We start from the raw sequence: 20,021 nt of genomic DNA on the forward strand, positions 1-20,021 counted from the left end.
AATCGCCCAGACCAACGCTGGACAACACCCCCATATTAAACTTAAATACAATCACCCAGACCAACGCTGGACAACAACATCACTTCAAACATGGCGGACCCAGGTAGTATTTGTATTCCCAGCACATTCTGCGTTCTTAATGTTTCCAGCATTTAACCAAGTGGTTTGTTTTCATTAATTTTTTTCTGGACACTTTCCCTGAAAGCTTTTCTTTGGTGTGATAAGTAATCGTCTTTTCTTGTCAGTAAAATATTTGAAAACAATTACAAACAAGAAAAAAGTTGGTGCATAGCATCAAGCCGGCGCAATGAAATTAGAAGAAATACGTGCATTCAGATAATCAAAAATGGTTATTATTTCAATGATGATATTTTTTTTATGATTGTGTACATATGCTCGAAGAACATTATGGTTAATAACATTGTAACAATAGTTTAAGCCCGGAATTATAGATATTCTGTTGTTGTTGTTTTTTCGGTTAAAACTAAATTATAACAAAAATATACATATGTTTCTTCGGAAGAAATAGAGTCAATGGTCTAATACATAGATTTCAATAGCATGGAATTCACCTTTTTTGTACCGGCATGTTATGTGAATTCCTTGCTTTATATTGTGTATAAGTTTTTGTAACACATTTCACTCATAGGAGTATATAGAACGGGGATAAAAATTCTATACTTCAAGAGGGAATTATCTGGAGTTTATTCTTTCGAATGATATTTTCAAAACAAACAATTAAGCTCAAGGTTAATTTTTCAAAACTCGGCATTTTTGCTGTCACCAAGGGAGATTACTGCGTAGGAGGTTTACAAATATAAAGGATATTGTAATAGTACTGTGTAACCTTCATCTATTTGGTAGAGTTGATATCAATCGGAACACCTCGGCCTGTATCTATCTCGGAGATGGGCGAGTTGTTATGATTGAGTTGGTATTTAAAATCTAAATTTTCAAAATGATAAGCAGGGCTATTATAATTTAAGGTTTCATTATCAATGTAAAGTTTTATAAAACATACTAAACTTAATATTTTATCATGCAACGTGGAAACTATTGAAAGCATTAAAGCATTGTTCTGCAATTTATGAACTAGTCCCTTAGTTGGAATATTTCTAAAGTAATATCAAATATAGTCGGCGCCCTTCTGGGCGCCGACTAATCATCTTGGAATTATACATCATACTATAACAGAAAGAATTCTTTAAACTCCTCTATATATGGCACATTAGGTAGAAAATGATCATCTATTGTTCTTCAACACTGTCGGTTTCCTAAAGTCATTGTCTCCATGTTTGTGTCACAGAATTTTTATAAAGAAGTAGATAATGAGTGATGATTCCATTTTATTGAAATTTCGCAAAGCGCGTGAAAATCTTGCTGGACAAACTGGATTTATTCGACGAGGATGAGATTCGAACTCACGCGAGGAGACTTAAAATTCTAAGCAGTCCATCGCCTACCTCGTCGTTATATCATGTTAGAATACATCATATAATTGACATACAAACAGTACCAATGTATAATATAGAGTATCTTTTCGTTTTTAACCATATATCATTTAAAAAGGTAGATAATAAAGGGTTCATTCTAATTTAATGAAACTTTTCATAAAGCACATGGAAATATTGCAGGCGATAAATTCGATTTATTCGACGAGGGTGAGATTCGATCTCAGGCGGCGAGACCCAAATGCATATGCACTCCTCGCCTTAGCCACGTGGATCTTATTGTGTGAGATTTGAAGATTCTTTGACTCGTTTTTTTCCTTATGTTAACGATTGCTTCGATTTCGAAGTAAAATGTTCCGACGAGGATGATATTCGAACTCACGCGGGGAGACCCGCCACCACGTCGTTGTATCATGTTAGAATACATCATATAATTGACATAGAAACAGTACCAATGTATCATATAAAATATGTCGACTGGAGTGTTTCCTGAATAAATGAAACATTTCATAAATATTGCGTCCGTTTATTTTTTTCTTTCATTTTACACATTGATTGAGTGTAAGGAGAAAACCTTTTTTTATTTCCCTTCCCTCAATTGACCATTGTCAATGTTAAGTTCTTCGAATAAAAAAAAGCTGTCGATGAGGATGAGATTCGAACTCACCCGGGCTGTCCGCAAGAAAAGAACATTCCATCGCCTTAACCACACGGCGACCTAGTGGTATTATCCATATTGAGTACCTCATATAATTCTGATAGGCATCGCACCATTGTGCAATAGATAAACAGGTATATACTGGAGTGTTTCCTGAAAATTTTTCGCATAAATTACATGTATAGTGCGTCGATTTCAATCCTTTTCACTAATATAAAATATTGTGTGATTTCTGAAGTCTTTTTTTTGTTTTCCTTACTTATATTTTGTCTATGTTAGATCTTCAATATAAAAAAAATGGTTCGACGAGGATGAGATTCGAACTCACGCGGGGAGACCCCAATGGATTAGCAGTCCATCGCCTTAACCACTCGGCCACCTCGTCGCTATTTCCAACTAGAGGACCTCATATAATATAGATAAAATACCATTGTGCAATAAAAACATATGTTGATTTAAGTTGTTCCTTCTTTATTTGCACATTTCATAGATATTGCGTTGAATTAACCAATGATGAAATTATATGGATATATATATTTATTTCGGTAAACAATGTTTACAACATGGAAACAGTATGCATGTGTAAAATCAAGCATAAGTTTAAAGACCATGTCAACAACATTATACATAAAGGATATCAGAGACAATATATTACTATTCCCTTATTTTCATTGTGATCTTTTCGTTTTTAACCATATATCATTTAAAAAGGTAGATAATAAAGGGTTCATTCTAATTTAATGAAACTTTTCATAAAGCACATGGAAATATTGCAGGCGATAAATTCGATTTATTCGACGAGGGTGAGATTCGATCTCAGGCGGCGAGACCCAAATGCATATGCACTCCTCGCCTTAGCCACGTGGATCTTATTGTGTGAGATTTGAAGATTCTTTGACTCGTTTTTTTCCTTATGTTAACGATTGCTTCGATTTCGAAGTAAAATGTTCCGACGAGGATGATATTCGAACTCACGCGGGGAGACCCGCCACCACGTCGTTGTATCATGTTAGAATACATCATATAATTGACATAGAAACAGTACCAATGTATCATATAAAATATGTCGACTGGAGTGTTTCCTGAATAAATGAAACATTTCATAAATATTGCGTCCGTTTATTTTTTTCTTTCATTTTACACATTGATTGAGTGTAAGGAGAAAACCTTTTTTTATTTCCCTTCCCTCAATTGACCATTGTCAATGTTAAGTTCTTCGAATAAAAAAAAGCTGTCGATGAGGATGAGATTCGAACTCACCCGGGCTGTCCGCAAGAAAAGAACATTCCATCGCCTTAACCACACGGCGACCTAGTGGTATTATCCATATTGAGTACCTCATATAATTCTGATAGGCATCGCACCATTGTGCAATAGATAAACAGGTATATACTGGAGTGTTTCCTGAAAATTTTTCGCATAAATTACATGTATAGTGCGTCGATTTCAATCCTTTTCACTAATATAAAATATTGTGTGATTTCTGAAGTCTTTTTTTTGTTTTCCTTACTTATATTTTGTCTATGTTAGATCTTCAATATAAAAAAAATGGTTCGACGAGGATGAGATTCGAACTCACGCGGGGAGACCCCAATGGATTAGCAGTCCATCGCCTTAACCACTCGGCCACCTCGTCGCTATTTCCAACTAGAGGACCTCATATAATATAGATAAAATACCATTGTGCAATAAAAACATATGTTGATTTAAGTTGTTCCTTCTTTATTTGCACATTTCATAGATATTGCGTTGAATTAACCAATGATGAAATTATATGGATATATATATTTATTTCGGTAAACAATGTTTACAACATGGAAACAGTATGCATGTGTAAAATCAAGCATAAGTTTAAAGACCATGTCAACAACATTATACATAAAGGATATCAGAGACAATATATTACTATTCCCTTATTTTCATTGTGATCTTTTCGTTTTTAACCATATATCATTTAAAAAGGTAGATAATAAAGGGTTCATTCTAATTTAATGAAACTTTTCATAAAGCACATGGAAATATTGCAGGCGATAAATTGGATTTATTCGACGAGGATGAGATTCGAGCTCAGGCGGTGAGACTCAAATGCATATGCACTCCTCGCCTTAGCCACGTGGATCTTATTATGTGACATCTGTGCATGGGTGTAAAAACAAGCATAAGTGTAAAGACCATGTCAACTACATTTTACATAAAGGATATCAGAGACAAAATACTATTATTCCCTTATTTTCATTTTGATATTTTCGTTTCAAAAAATATATCATTTAAAGAAAGTAGATAATGAGGGTTGCATTCTAATTTAATGAAACTTTTAATAAAACACATGGAAATATTGCGGGCGATAACAGGATTTCTTTGACGAGGATGAGATTCGAGCTCAGTCGGCGAGACACAAATGCATATGCACTCCTCGCCTTAGCCAAATCTTATTGTGTGACATTTGAAGATTCTTTTACTCGTTTTGTTTTTCCTTAATTTTAACGACTGCTTGATTTCGAAGTAAAATGTTCCGACGAGGATGAGATTCGAACTCACGCGGGGAGACCCAACACCTCGTCGTTGTGCCATGTTAGAATACATCATTGAAATAGAAAAAGTACCAATGTATAATATAAAATATGTCGACTGGAGTGTTTCCTGAATAAATGAAAGATTTCATAAATATTGCGTCCGTTTATTTTTTTCTTTCATTTTACACATTGATTGAGTGTAAGGTGAAAACCTTTTTTTATTTCCCTTCCCTCAATTGACCATTGTCAATGTTAAGTTCTTCGAATAAAAAAAAACTGTCGATGAGGATGAGATTCGAACTCACCCGGGCTGTCCGCAAGAAAAGTACATTCCATCGCCTTAACCACACGGCCACCTCGTGGTATTATTCATATTGAGTACCTCATTAAATTCTGATAGGCATCGCACCATTGTGCAATAGATAAACAAATAAAAACTGGAGTGTTTCCTGAATAAATTTCGCATAAAATTCATTTATATTACGTCGATTTCAATCTTTTTCACTAATATAAAATATTGTGTGATTTCTGAAAAGTCCTTTTTTTGTTTTCCTTACTTATATTTTGTCTATGTTAGATCTTCAATATAAAAAAATTGGTTCGACGAGGATGAGATTCGGACTCACGCGGGGAGACCCCAATGGATTAGCAGTCCATCGCCTTAACCACTCGGCCACCTCGTCGCTATTTCCATATAGAGTACCTCATATAATATAGATAAAATACCATTGTGCAATAAAAACATATGTTGATTTAAGTTGTTCCTGCTTCATTTGCACATTTCATAGATATTGCGTTGAATTTACCAATGATGAAATTATATGGATATATATATTTATTTCGGTAAACAATGTTTTACAACATGGAAACAGTATGCATGTGTAAAATCAAGCATAAGTTTAAAGACCATGTCAACAACATTATACATGAAGGATATCAGAGACAATATATTATTATTCACTTATTTCCATTGTGATCTTTTCGTTTTTAACCATATATCATTTAAAAAGGTAGATAATAAAGGGTTCATTCTAATTTAATGAAACTTTTCATAAAGCACATGGAAATATTGCAGGCAATAAATTGGATTTATTCGACGAGGATGAGATTTGATCTCAGGCGGCGAGACACAAATGCATATGCACTCCTCGCCTTAGCCACGTGGATCTTATTGTGTGACATGTGAAGATTCTTTGACTCGTTTTTTTCTTAATGTTAACGACTGCTTGATTTCGAAGTAAATTGTTCCGACGAGGATGAGATTCGAACTCACGCGGGGAGACCCCAATGGATTAGCAGTCCATCGCATTAACCACTCGGCCACCTCGTCGCTATTTCCATACAGAGTACCTCATATAATGTAAATAAAAATACAATTGCGCAATAAAAAATATACTTTGCTTTAAGTTGTTCCTGCTTCATTTGCACATTTCATAGATATTGCGTTGAATTTATCAATGATGAAATTAGATGGATATATACATGAAACAATGTGTACAACATGGAAACAGTATGCATGTGTAAAAACAAGCATAAGTTTAAAGACCATGTCAACAACATTATACATAAAGGATATCAGAGACAATATATTATTATTCCCTGATTTCCATTGTGATCTTTTCGTTTTTAATCATATATCATTTTAAAAAAAGTAGAAAATGAGGGGTTCATTCTAATTTAATGAAACTTTTAATAAAGCACATGGAAATATTGCAGGCGATAAACTGGATTTCTTCGACGAGGATGAGATTCGAGCTCAGGCAGCGAGACACAAATGCATATGCACTCCTCGCCTTAGCCACGTGGATCTTATTGTGTGACATCTGAAGATTCTTTTACTCGTTTTGATTTTCCTTAATTTTAACGACTGCTTGATTTCGAAGTAAAATGTTCCGACGAGGATGAGATTCGAACTCACGCGGGGAGACCCACCACCTCGTCGTTGTGGCATCTTAGAATACATCATATAATTGAAATAGAAACAGTACCAATGTATAATATAAAATATGTCGACTGGAGTGTTTCCTGAGTAATTCAAACATTTCATAAATATTGCGTACGTTTCATCTTTTCGTTCATTTTAAAACACATTGATTGAGTGTAAGGTGAAAACCTTTTTTTATTTCCCTTCCCTCAATTGACCATTGTCAATGTTAAGTTCTTCGATTAAAAAAAACTGTCGATGAGGATGAGATTCGAACTCAACCGGGCTATCCGCAAGAATTGAACATTTCATCGCCTTAACCACACGGCCACCTCGTGGTATTATCCATATTGAGTAACTCATATAATTCTGATAGGCACAGCACCATTATGCAATAGATAAACAAATATATACTTGAGTGTTTCCTGAATAAATTTTGCATTTCATTTATATTGCGTCGATTTCAATCTTTTTCACTAATATAAAATATTGTGTGATTTCTGAAAAGTCCTTGTTTTGTTTTCCTTACTTATATTTTGTCTATGTTAGATATTTAATATGAAAAAAATTGTTCGACGAGGATGAGATTCGAACTCACGCGGGGAGACCCCAATGGATTAGCAGTCCATCGCCTTAACCACTCGGTCACCTCGTCGCTATTTCCATATAGAGTACCTCATATAATTGACATATAAACAGTACCAATGTATAATATAAAATATGTCGACTGGAGTGTTTCCTGAGTAATTCAAACATTTCATAAATATTGCGTACGTTTCATCTTTTCGTTCATTTTAAAACACATTGATTGAGTGTAAGGTGAAAACCTTTTTTATTTCCGTTTCCTCAATTGATAATTGTCAATGTTAAGTTTCTCGATTAAAAAACTGTCGATGAGGATGAGATTCGAACTCACCCGGGCTGTCCGCAAGAAAAGAACATTCCATCGCCTCAACCACACGGCCACCTAAAAGTATTATCCATATTGAGTACCTCATATAATTCTGATAGGCATCGCACCATTGTGCAATAGATAAACAAGTATATACTGGAGTGTTTCCTGAATAAATTTCGCATAAATTTCATTTATATTGCGTCGATTTCAATCTTTTTCACTAATATAAAATATTGTGTGATTTCTGTGAAGTCCATGTTTTGTTTTCCTTACTTATATTTTGTCTATGTTAGATCTTCAATATAAAAAAATGGTTCGACGAGGATGAGATTCAAACTCACGCGGGGAGACCCCAATGGATTAGCAGTCCATCGCCTTAACCACTCGGCCACCTCGTCGCTATTTCCATATAGAGTATCTCATATAATATAGATAAAATACCATTGTGCAATAAAAACATACGTTGATTTAAGTTGTTCCTGCTTCATTTGCACATTTCATAGATATTGCGTTGAATTTACCAATAATGAAATTAGATATATATATATATATATATATATATATATATATGTGTGTTTATTTCGGTAAAAAATGTTTACAACATGGAAATAGAATGCATGGGTGTAAAAACAAGCATAGACCAGTTTAAAGACCATGTCAACTACATTATATATATAGGATATCAGAGACAATAAATTATTATTCCCTTATTTCCATTGTGTTTTTTCGTTTTTAATCATATCATTTAAAAAAAGAAGATAATGAGGGTTTCATTCTAATTTTATGAAACTATTCATAAAGCACATGGAAATATTGCAGGCGATAAACTGGATTTATTCGACGAGGATGAGATTCGAGCTCAGGCGGCGAGACACAAATGCATATGCACTCCTCGCCTTAGCCACGTGGATCTTATTGTGTGACATCTGAAGATTCTTTTACTCGTTTTTTTTTCTTAATTTTAACGACTGCTTTATTTCGAAGTAAAATGATCCGACGAGGATGAGATTCGAACTCATGCGGGGAGACCCCAATGAAATAGCTGTCCTTCGCCTTAACCACTCGGCCACCTCGTCGTTGTTTCATGTTAGAATACATCATATAATTGACATAGAAACAGTACCAATGTATAATATAAAATATGTCGACTGGAGTGTTTCCTGAGTAATTTGAACATTTCATGAATATTGCGTACGTTTCATCTTTTCGTTCATTTTAAAACACATTTATTGAGTGTTAGGTGAAAACCTTTTTTATTTTCGTGTCCTCAATTGATATTTGTCAATGTTAAGTTCTTCGATTAAAAAACTGTCGATGAGGATGAGATTCGAACTCACCCGGCTGTCCGCAAGAAAAAAACATTCCATCGCCTTAACCACACGGCGACCTAGTGGTTTTATTCATATTGAGTACCTCATATAATTATGATAGGCACAGCACCATTGTGCAATAGATAAATAAGTATATACTGGAGTGTTTCCTGAATAAATTTCGCATAAATTTCATTTATATTGCGTCGATTTCAATCTTTTTCACTAATATAAAATATTGTGTGATTTCTGTGAAGTCCATGTTTTGTTTTCCTTACTTATATTTTGTCTATCTTAGATCTTCAATATAAAAAAATGGTTCGACGAGGATGAGATTCGAACTCACGCGGGGAGACCCCAATGGATTAGCAGTCCATCGCCTTAACCACTCGGCCACCTCGTCGCTATTTCCATATAGAGTACCTCATATAATATAGATAAAATACCATTGTGCAATAAAAACATATGTTGATTTAAGTTGTTCCTGCTTCATTTGCACATTTCATAGATATTGCGTTGAATTTACCTATGATGAAATTATATGGATATATATATTTATTTCGGTAAACAATGTTTACAACATGGAAACAGTATGCATGTGTAAAATCAAGCATAAGTTTAAAGACCATGTCAACAACATTATACATAAAGGATATCAGAGACAATATATTATTATTCACTTATTTCCATTGTGATATTTTCGTTTTTAACCATATATCATTTAAAAAGGTATAAAATAAAGGGTTCATTCTAATATAATGAAACTTTTCATAAAGCACATGGAAATATTGCAGGCGATAAACTGGATTTCTTTGACGAGGATGAGATTCGAGCTCAGGCGGCGAGACACAAATGCATATGCACTCCTCGCCTTAGCCACGTGGATCTTATTGTGTGACATGTGAAGATTCTTTTGCTCGTTTTTTTTACTTAATTTAAACGACTGCTTAATTTCGAAGTAAAACGTTCCGACGAGGATGAGATTCGAACTCACGCGGGGAGACCCCAATGGATTAGCAGTCCATCGCCTTAACCACTCGGCCACCTCGTCGCTATTTCCAAATAGAGGACCTCATATAATATAGATAAAATACCATTGTGCAATAAAAACATATGTTGATTTAAGTTGTTCCTGCTTCATTTGCACATTTAAAGATATTGCGTTGAATTTACCTATGATGAAATTATATGGATATATATATTTATTTCGGTAAACAATGTTTACAACATGGAAACAGTATGCATGTGTAAAATCAAGCATAAGTTTAAAGACCATGTCAACAACATTATACATAAAGGATATCAGAGACAATATATTATTATTCACTTATTTCCATTGTGATATTTTCGTTTTTAACCATATATCATTTAAAAAGGTATAAAATAAAGGGTTCATTCTAATATAATGAAACTTTTCATAAAGCACATGGAAATATTGCAGGCGATAAACTGGATTTCTTTGACGAGGATGAGATTCGAGCTCAGGCGGCGAGACACAAATGCATATGCACTCCTCGCCTTAGCCACGTGGATCTTATTGTGTGACATCTGAAGATTCTTTTGCTCGTTTTTTTTCTTAATTTTAACGACTGCTTAATTTCGAAGTAAAATGTTCCGACGAGGATGAGATTCGAACTCACGCGGGGAGACCCCAATGGAATAGTTGTCCTTCGCCTTAACCACTCGGCCACCTCGTCGTTGTATCATTTTAGAATACATCATATTATTTAGATTAAAAATAGCTCCATTGTGCAATAAAACACATGCTTTTTGAGTTGCTTCATATGCACACTTCATACATATGGCATTGAATTTACCTTTGATGAAAATAGATAGATAGATATAATTATTTATTTCGGTAAACAATGTATAAAAGATAGAAAAGATATACATGATGGACCATATGAACTACATTGTTTACAAAGGTAATCACAAAAAAAGGATATTATAAATCCGTTAATTCACGTGTGGTTCTTTTTGTGTTTAACTATTGTACTTAAAGAAGTAGATATTGAAATGTTTGTAGATGTGAACTAAAAGGCAGAAAACAACGAAATGACCCCGAAACCATCATAACCGCTTATAAGGCGGACTTCACCAACACCACTACCTCCCTTTTGTTTTCTCACCTTCTCGTAAGCTGTGAAACGTAGACAACGCGGTTATCGCGTCAGGAATGTTCGTATTCAATCAATCGTTTTCGGCGGTCATTCTCATATAATAAACATGGTTTTTACATCTCCCATAACTGAAAATCATGCAGCCACCGTAACATAACATAACATAACAAAACATTACATAACACAATACAAGACAAGACAACACAACATTACATAACATAGCATAACATTACACAACACAATACAAGTCAGACAACCCAACATTACATAACTTAACATAAAATTACATAACATAACATAACACAACACAGCACAACATAGCATAATATAATATAACATGACATACTATTGGATAATGTTATTTAAGGCCAACAGCCCAAAACACATACAGCAAATCGTAATATTGAGTAAAATAGTTTGATTAAAGCTAGAATGCGTGAGCCAGGTAGTCCGAAACAATTCAAGTCGTAGAAGATCGTAAGGTAAGAAGGTCAGTCAAGTAGCAGGTGAAACTCGTCTTCTACGACAGTGTATCCTGGTCTCTAACATAGTGGACATAATCGAAGTTCAAGTGTAGTCTTTTTTCTATCATAAGCGTATGTCCTGAGCATCTTAAGTTTGCAAAATAAGTCCTCTATTGGATTAGGTAGATCTATTGACAAATAGCGCTCTATATCCAGGATATTTTTATACAGTTTATCATGTTTAGCTTTCGGTGACGACTCTATATCTGTATGCAACTTTTGTAGGAAACAGCCTTTCAACCTGTTCGTGAACATTTTCATAAATATGTTTGGTTGGCGAACATATTGTGTTATCCATGTCATGATATCAAAGGCCGTGTTCAAATATAATATTTTTAAGGTGTGTTGCCCAACTAATACGACCTGCATTATCCATATTCAAAAGCATACCACACTGTATATAATTTTGATCCAATATCTTACACAATTTCGTAGTTAATCACACGTCATAGTAAACCTTAGTTTAGGCATAAAAATGAGCCAGCTAGGGTACTTAAATGACGACACAAGTTGTATTTCCCTGTAGCAACAACTTTAATAATGCCGTAACGGGTCCCCATTTCATAATACCATTACTTATTATCTGTCCGTATTAATGTTCATACAAGCGCTGTCACAAAACCTATCGCTAAGGTGTATTTGAGCTTGCATATTTCGGACAGTATCAGCGAAAAAAGCAATATCATCGGCACATAAATTTAACGCATAGAAATTCCCCGTCTCCTCTCTTACGTAGATTCCACTTGATACCAATCTTTACTTTGCTGCTTTCAGGGGCCACTAACGAAATTTCCTATATATTGGAATGTGGAATTAAATTTGTAAGCTAGATAACACTGATTTTGTTGAGCTTCACGACCCCCAACACCATATATGGGTAGAAAGCCCCACGTGTGTACTTAACATTAAACAAGGTAAGATAAGAGTTAAGTTTCTGCTTTGGATTTGTCGAATGCTAGCTTTCAAGGGATATGTATCTTTTTGATGGCAGGGCGTCGCTCTGAAGGCTCGGAAATAGAAAACACATCGGAGGCTTTGGAAACGTGAATTAGTGATCTATAACCTCAATAAAAATTAGAACGAAACTGTTGTCTGCCTCAGGATGTGTTTCGGCGTATATAGTACGAGACAAAGTCCCCGTATGTTATGTCACTTCCGCCCGTGACTCATTGGGACAAGTAAAATAATTTATTCGTCTGGAATCATAAAATTTTCCAGAAAACTAAAACCGTGCCATGGCAGAGCCGGGTGACCCCGACACTCAGCCGGCACAACCCGTGCAAGTAGTAGCGGAACCTGACAAGTTTGTCACGTATTTATTTCGAGTGGTGCCAGTTTTGTTGGATGATCGAGAGGAGGCGTCGACGGCCTTGAAAAATGCCCTGTTTGACAAAGCCAGCACAGAGCAGATAAAGAAGTTTTTGGGAGACCCTCAGTCACCAGCACTGTTAGTACAAAGATCGTCAACAAAGGGTAAGAGAATGTTGTATCTTTGATATGTGTTCTTATTTCGCCAAATCTATCTGACCTGTCAAGTGTGTGACCAGTGAGATGGTAAAAGAATTTCCAAATTGACAATAGGCCATATTGTATAGTAAATCACAGGCAGCAATTGCGTTGACATGACCCATCTGATGGCCACAACCTCCTCCTTTAAAAATACAGTCAAAAAAAATAAAGACAAAATTTAATTGAAACATGATCATCTATCACAAAACCCTAAATATCAATCAAAAATTCCAAGCAAAAAAAATACCAACAAATGCTTATATTCTAATTAAAGGTTGACATGTTTAGCCCTCGTAGCCCTTGATGATGGTTTTTGGTAAAGCTTGTAACTAGCTCATTTTTCAAACAATTGTCTCCAAACAACTTGCATTCTTCTCAGAACATAATAAAGTTTCAGAAAAATTACAACTTCAATTCACTTCCACCAACAAAACGAATATTTTAAGCCCAAACAACACAACCTTTTTTAAAAAACGCATTAATCCTTAATTTTTTACTAAAACTCAACCTGGAGTTTGAATTTGTGAAAATTAAAAAAAACAACTATCTTTTATGATAACACTCTTTCTGTATGTTGACCATTTCTACATCATTTCAAATATAAGACCATCCTTTATTGGGTTAAAGAGTAGTTTAAATATTGCTTGGAAAATTTATGAAAAATCAAATATTAAAGATAAAGAACTTAGTAATTGGTCAGTATCTATCTATCTAGACCACATACGTTTTAAAAACAGTAAAAACTGATTGACTTTTCTACATCATTTTGCGCATTAATAATACATAATTTATCTCATATGTTCACTTGTTGTTGTCTTTCCATTGATGGCTGACAGTAACATACTAATTTATCAATGTACCTTATATATTTTGAATCTTAAGTAAATTGAAATTGGGGTCAACAGCTAAATGGATGATTAGATTATTACAAGGCATGGATATATCTGTCCACATTCACATTTGATTAATTAGAAATTATAATGAGCAGTGTAGAAGTTAACTTTTAAAATGCCATAGCAAATGAGGCTAGTCTTTGGCTTTTTCATAGCTAGTGCAAATTTTTCATAGCCGAACCAATCCAATACCAACCTTTTACCAAATATTATTGATAATGATAGCCAACCGTGCAAGCCTATAGCAGTTAGTTTTTTCATAGCCCAATGCCTGCTTTGGTCACCATTGGCTTTTTGGTAACCATTGCACACTGCAGTGTATGAGCAATAGTAATAATTAATATGATACAATAGACAGATAGAAACTAAGAAATGTAATCATATGACATAGCACTGATTGCTGTAGATGATTGTCATTCTCACCACAAGTTCTTTCATCTATGGAATTATGACAGATGGAAAAAAAATAATTAAGGATGTTTTTGAATTTAGCCGAAATATGCAGAAATGAATTTATGCAATCTTGGTTAACCTACAGAATTCTAGGAAAATCAGCCATCTTAAATAAAAAGATTGTCTGCAATTCGTAAATGAACTTTATTCAACATTTAACTTCTTTGTTAAACACTACTGCTTCAGTTTTAAATTGATTTAATAGCATTTTGGGAGTTTTTAAAGGTATCCCATCTGAGGTCCATTTTGGTTAGTGTTTTTCCTTGCGGTAAAATAGATTTTGTAGCATCATCTAGCAGATAGAGCATTAATAGTTGTTTACAGTGTTTGTCTGAGCATTGTATTTTGTTAATTGTTAGGGTGATAATGGGCCTGGAGGCTTAGGCAAAATAATTGTATGTGGCCCGGGTTTTTTTTACCATTTTTTGCATGTAACCACTTTTAAGTCAATACCTCAGCGAATACATCATGTATTGCATTGAAACATTACACATAGGCTTCAAACCATTTAACCCTTTTTTTTTAATCAAGTAAGATAACTCTATCTTTCATACTATATAATTTTTGCCCCTTTATTATGCAACTTAGAAATTCTTGCGACATTATGTGACATAGGATAATATCTCAGCAACTACTTCATGTATTGCATTGAAACTTTATACAATGGTATTCAACCACCCAACATAATTGAATAGCCAAGTTAGATAACTCTATTTTGCAAATAATGGCCTTTTATTATTAGACTTAAAAATTATGGTTAAAATTTTCCATGTAACCACATTTATGTTAATATCTCAGCACATCATGTATTGAAATCAAATCTTACAGTGATCCATGCATGTTTCGCCAAAACTTTTCAATCCTTACACTGAAAAGCGGCAGAATAGTTGAGCACGCTGTCTCTGTGCTAGCTCTTGTTTATTTGGCAATTTTTTCATGTACAAACAATAATGGAACTCTTTTCTGCAGTCACTTTTTTGTCAACTTGAATGCCAAATATCAACTGGTTCCCCTCGCAAAAGTGTATTCCCTCTCCACTAACTGAATTCCTTTTCATCTAGCATTTAAACTTGCAAAAGTCAACTTATCATTTTTAGCTCGACTATTCGAAGAATAAGGAGAGCTATACTACTCACCCAAGAGTCAGCGTCGACGTCTGCGTCACCTCTTGGTTAAGGTTTTGCGTGCAAGCACACATAGGTTAATATCTCAGCAACTACTTGAGGTATTGCATTGAGACTTTATACAATGGTATTCAACCACCCAACCTAATTGAATAATCAAGTTAGATAACTGTGTGTTGCAAATAATGGCCCTTTATTATTACACTTAAAAATTCTTTATTATTCAGAAATTCTCAGATAACTCATTTTTGTCCCTTTATTATGCAATTTAGAAATTCTGGTTAAAGTCTTGCATGTTAGCACACATAGGATAATATCTAAGCAACTACTTGATGTATTGCATTGAGACTTTATACAATGGTATTCAACCACCCAACCTAATTGAATAATCAAGTTAGATAACTGTGTGTTGCAAATAATGGCCCTTTATTATTACACTTAAAAATTCTTGTTAAAATTTTGCATGTAACCACATTTATGTTAATATCTCCGCACATCATGTATTGCATTGAAATCTAATCTAACAGTGATCCATGCATATTTCGCCAAAACTTTTCAATCCTTACACTGAAAAGTGGCGGAATAGTCGAGCGCGCTCTCTCTGTGACAGCTCTTGTTATAGACAGTATTTGGATATTATTTTTGAAAGACAACTGTTTATAATGTTCGGTTTTTAGCTTGACTATTCGAAGAATAAGGAGAGCTATACTACTCAACCAAGTGTCGGCGTCGACGTCAAACCTTGGTTAAGGTTTTGCATGTAAGCACCTTTAAGTCATTATCTCAGTAAATACATCATGTATTGCATTGAAACTTAAGATATGTATTCCCAACTATCTAACCTACTAAATTAATGAAGTTAGATAACACTTATTTGAATTTAATGCAAATAATGGGCCTTTATAATTTGACTTTGAAATTCTGGTTAAGGTTTTGCATGTAAGCACACATAGGTTAATATCTCAGCAACTACTTGATGTATTGCATTAAAACTTTATACAATGGTACTCAACCATCCAACCTACTAAATTAATGAAGTGAGATAACTCTCGTTTGCATTTAATGCAAATAATTGCCCTTTATTATTCGACTTAGAAATTCTGGTTAAGGTTTTGCGTGCAAGCACACATAGGTTAATATCTCAGCAACTACTTGATGTATTGCATTAAGACTTTATAAAATGGTACTCGACCATCCAACTTACTTAATTAACCAAGTTAGATAACTCTAGTTTGCATTTAATGCAACATAAATGCCATTTATTATTCGACTTCAAAATTCTGGTCAAGGTTTTGCATGTAACCACATTTTAGTCAATATCTCAGCAAATACATAATATATTGCATTGAAACTTTAGATATGTATTCCCAACTATCTTAAACCTATTAAATTAATGAAGTTAGATAAGGCCTTTTTTTAATATAATGCAAATTATAGGCCTTTATTATTTCACTTGGAAATTCTGGTTAAGGTTTTGCATGTAAGCACACATAGGTTAATATCTCAGCAACTGCTTGATGTATTGCATTGAGACTTTATACAATGGTACTCAACCACCCAGCCTACTTGAATAATCAAGTTAAATAACTGTATTTTGCAAATAATGGCCCTTTATTATTGGACTTAGAAATTCTGGTTAAAATTGTGCATGTAACAACATTTATGATAATATCTCGGCAAATACATCATCTATTACATTGGAATCTAATCTAATTTTACAGTGATCCATGTTTTGCTAAAACTTCTCAATCCTTACACTGAAAAGCGGCGGAATAGTCGAGCGCGCTGTCTCTGTGACAGCTCTTGTTTTGTAATCTTGTTTTCTGCTTGTCTTTAAGTGGAAAAAAGTTGTTTCAAACCATTTGAAATAAAAATAATATTTATATTATTATTTAAAGATATTTGTTTCATTATTCAATAATTCATAGAAATACATTACTGTGTATTGTGGCAAAAAGTTGTGAAAATGCCATCTTAAAAATTGAATGTGTCATGAAAGGTGAAACTCTTTGGTCTGGTTAAGTCTTGTTTGGTCTGGTAAAGTTTGGTTTCTTCTCGTAAAAATTTCAAAGTAATCCGACCCTCATGCCTGTTAATTTCTATGGTCTATTGCGTAGTCTGGATTTGTGATATTATGTTTATTCAGATGACACGGAGTTGGTGGCCGAGGTTGGAGAAGGGGACAGTGAGGGAACTGTGTCCTACCAGATCTCTTGCGATGTGCACTTCACCAGCTCAAAAATTACCAGGTTAATTCATATTTGATCACATAATTTGTTGAAATTATTTCATTATGTCTGATGGTTTTATTAGTTCCGTACCAGTTTCACCAGAGGGGACTTATGGTTTACCATCCGTCTGTCTGTCCGTCCACAAAAATCCCGGACCTAAAAAAGTATCAAAGCAAGTATGTGAAAAGTGGGCAATATGGAGATTATGCACATTTGTTTGTTTTTTTGTCAGACATAGTAATGCACAGTTAAGGCCCTTGACTTATTTAAAATATAGCCAATTTGGTCCTGTGATAACTCAAAAAGTATCAAGGCTAGGTTCATGAAACACAGTATGTGGATATAGGGCAATTTGGGGATTACGCACTGTGACATTAGTTGTGTGTTTTTTTCTTCAGACAAAGTTATGCAGAGTTATGGCCCTTAACTTATTAAAAATATAGCTGTAGACGAAGAAAAAATCTCTATCCTGGGATAACAAATAAAGTATCCCAGTTTTCCCGAAATTGTAAAAATTCTGCCTGTTACATGTCGTTTAGTAAAAATGAACACGCTAAGTCTATCAATAAGTATTTAAACACCACCGACATTAGGTGCTTTCTTGTTTTTTGGTCTTCCGGTAATTCCACAAACCGCCACCATTTTGACCGAGGACGAAGCATATTGAGTGCTGACGATTTTGATTGTACATTGTTGCAAGCCAAGAACAAATCAAAACAGTTGTAATACAATGCTGTTACTGCTGTATCGTATTTTCAGGCAATCTACATCATGATTGCATATCAAAAATGGCCAACTTTGGCGATGTTATATGACGTCAAAATCAGTAATGGATTGACTAACTACCACTAAGGCAAAATAATCAGGGAACAGTTTTTAGAGACATTTTGCTTTGAGATACCTTTTCACTATTTAGTGGTCTCAAAATATGTCGGTCATACGGACCGTCATTTACGGAAGACCTGCCGGACCCTTAAAATTTTTGCCGGAAATGTCCGGCGGACCGGCACATTTTGGGAAGACAAGTATCCAAGCTAGGTTAATGAAACAAAGTATAGGAACGTGGGCAATATGGAGATGCAGCACATAAGTTAATTTTTTCGCCAGACAAGGTAATGCAGAGTTATTGCCCTTGACATAAGAAATATAGCCAATTTGGTCCTGTGATAACTCAAAAAGTATCAAAGCTAGGTCCATGAAACCCAGACTGTGGATAGACGGCAATATTTCTTAAGTAGACATAGGTGATCTGGTATTTTAAACGGTAAGGAGATTCTCTTGCGACAGGCTCATCCTTTTCACAAGGCTTTAAACGGGTAGGGGACACTTGGCGCCCACTGCAAGGCGCTCTTGTTTACACATTAACATGTCATTAAAACAACCTTAGGCTTTTAAAGATTCAACTTATTCAAGTCAAGTATTTGGACAGGATTGGATCTGATTAGATATTAATATGACATTAACAAAGATTCTGCTTATAAAAGTCTATTTCATTTTCTGTCACAACCAATGCCATTGTTGTTCTTGGAAAACTTTTCAGATTAAGTTAGATTACTCCAATTAGATTGCACAATATTTTGCAAGACATTTGTTAAGATTTGAAATTTTCTTTCAGTTTGATTTTCATCAAGCGTGGTGGTGTTGTGGAGGCAGACAAGTCTTTGTCCTCCCAGTTGCAGGTGATGAACATCAATGATGGCTCGCCGTACGAGACACTGCACTCTTACATCAGTAATGCTGTTTCTCCTTACTTCAAGTCCTACATAAGGGAGACTGGCAAAGCAGAACGGTAAGGAATAAGATGGACTGTGCTTTTACTGTTAACATTCATTTAGCAGACAAATATAATACTTTTGGAGAAAACTTCATCAATTAATGACTTCACAAAAATAAATTATGTCTTCCCCTAAAAAATGTGAAATCAAATGCAACATATCATTAATTTAATAAATGATTCATGTATAAATATGATTAACATTGTATTTACTTCCTTTTGTTTATGAACATACATTAAACAATGCAGAGATGGAGATAAGATGGCTCCTGCTGTGGAAAAAAAGATTGTTGACTTGGAGATGGGGCTGCTACATCTGCAACAGAACATTGACATACCAGAGATAAGTCTGCCCATCCATCCCACGGTCTCTACTATCATCAAGAAATGCTCCGAGGAGGGACGAAAGCCCAAGGTGGAGGATTTCGGAGACAAAGTTGAGGATCCCCAGTTCTTGAATAACCTGCAGAGTGGTGTCAACAGATGGATCAGAGAAATACAGAAGGTATGGTTGGAATGATAACATTTTTCTTGTTTATCATCACAGAATTAAAAGAGAAAGCCATGGTTTATATTGATCAAATATTATCAAATAAGAATAGATATTGGAACAAACCCATGTTTTCCATGTTATACTTACTA

The 20,021-nt window shown here is 34.6% G+C and overlaps 1 protein-coding gene and 10 non-coding genes across 13 annotated transcripts in view; 1 reads left to right on the forward strand and 10 right to left on the reverse strand.

The window, feature by feature from the left end:
- Nucleotides 1–2,412: 2,412 nt before the first annotated feature.
- On the reverse strand, nt 2,413–2,494 carry Trnas-gcu (transfer RNA serine (anticodon GCU)). Its single transcript has one exon. It is a non-coding gene; the product is annotated as a tRNA-Ser (tRNA).
- A 1,169-nt stretch (nt 2,495–3,663) lies between these two features.
- Trnas-gcu (transfer RNA serine (anticodon GCU)) lies at nt 3,664–3,745 on the reverse strand. The gene has a single exon. It is a non-coding gene; the product is annotated as a tRNA-Ser (tRNA).
- A 1,478-nt stretch (nt 3,746–5,223) lies between these two features.
- On the reverse strand, nt 5,224–5,305 carry Trnas-gcu (transfer RNA serine (anticodon GCU)). The gene has a single exon. It is a non-coding gene; the product is annotated as a tRNA-Ser (tRNA).
- Nucleotides 5,306–5,870: 565 nt separating this feature from the next.
- Trnas-gcu (transfer RNA serine (anticodon GCU)) lies at nt 5,871–5,952 on the reverse strand. Its single transcript has one exon. It is a non-coding gene; the product is annotated as a tRNA-Ser (tRNA).
- A 1,167-nt stretch (nt 5,953–7,119) lies between these two features.
- Nucleotides 7,120–7,201, reverse strand: Trnas-gcu (transfer RNA serine (anticodon GCU)). Its single transcript has one exon. It is a non-coding gene; the product is annotated as a tRNA-Ser (tRNA).
- A 556-nt stretch (nt 7,202–7,757) lies between these two features.
- Trnas-gcu (transfer RNA serine (anticodon GCU)) lies at nt 7,758–7,839 on the reverse strand. Its single transcript has one exon. It is a non-coding gene; the product is annotated as a tRNA-Ser (tRNA).
- Nucleotides 7,840–8,435: 596 nt separating this feature from the next.
- On the reverse strand, nt 8,436–8,517 carry Trnas-gcu (transfer RNA serine (anticodon GCU)). Its single transcript has one exon. It is a non-coding gene; the product is annotated as a tRNA-Ser (tRNA).
- A 555-nt stretch (nt 8,518–9,072) lies between these two features.
- Nucleotides 9,073–9,154, reverse strand: Trnas-gcu (transfer RNA serine (anticodon GCU)). The gene has a single exon. It is a non-coding gene; the product is annotated as a tRNA-Ser (tRNA).
- Nucleotides 9,155–9,720: 566 nt separating this feature from the next.
- Trnas-gcu (transfer RNA serine (anticodon GCU)) lies at nt 9,721–9,802 on the reverse strand. The gene has a single exon. It is a non-coding gene; the product is annotated as a tRNA-Ser (tRNA).
- Nucleotides 9,803–10,366: 564 nt separating this feature from the next.
- Trnas-acu (transfer RNA serine (anticodon ACU)) lies at nt 10,367–10,448 on the reverse strand. The gene has a single exon. It is a non-coding gene; the product is annotated as a tRNA-Ser (tRNA).
- Nucleotides 10,449–12,553: 2,105 nt separating this feature from the next.
- The window catches only part of LOC128209415 (cytoplasmic dynein 1 heavy chain 1-like), a 59,300-nt gene continuing 51,832 nt past the window's right edge, over nt 12,554–20,021 (forward strand). For all 3 annotated transcript variants that reach the window (XM_052913438.1, XM_052913437.1, XM_052913439.1), the window contains exons 1-4: nt 12,554–12,868; nt 17,521–17,623; nt 19,221–19,394; nt 19,629–19,884. In XM_052913438.1, coding sequence (XP_052769398.1) covers nt 12,631–12,868; nt 17,521–17,623; nt 19,221–19,394; nt 19,629–19,884 — 771 coding nt within the window. In that variant the 5' untranslated portion in view covers nt 12,554–12,630. The remainder of the gene's footprint in view (nt 12,869–17,520; nt 17,624–19,220; nt 19,395–19,628; nt 19,885–20,021) is intronic.

The sequence above is a fragment of the Mya arenaria genome, chromosome 11 (genome assembly GCF_026914265.1).
Source record: "Mya arenaria isolate MELC-2E11 chromosome 11, ASM2691426v1".
NCBI classification, from domain to species: domain Eukaryota; kingdom Metazoa; phylum Mollusca; class Bivalvia; order Myida; family Myidae; genus Mya; species Mya arenaria.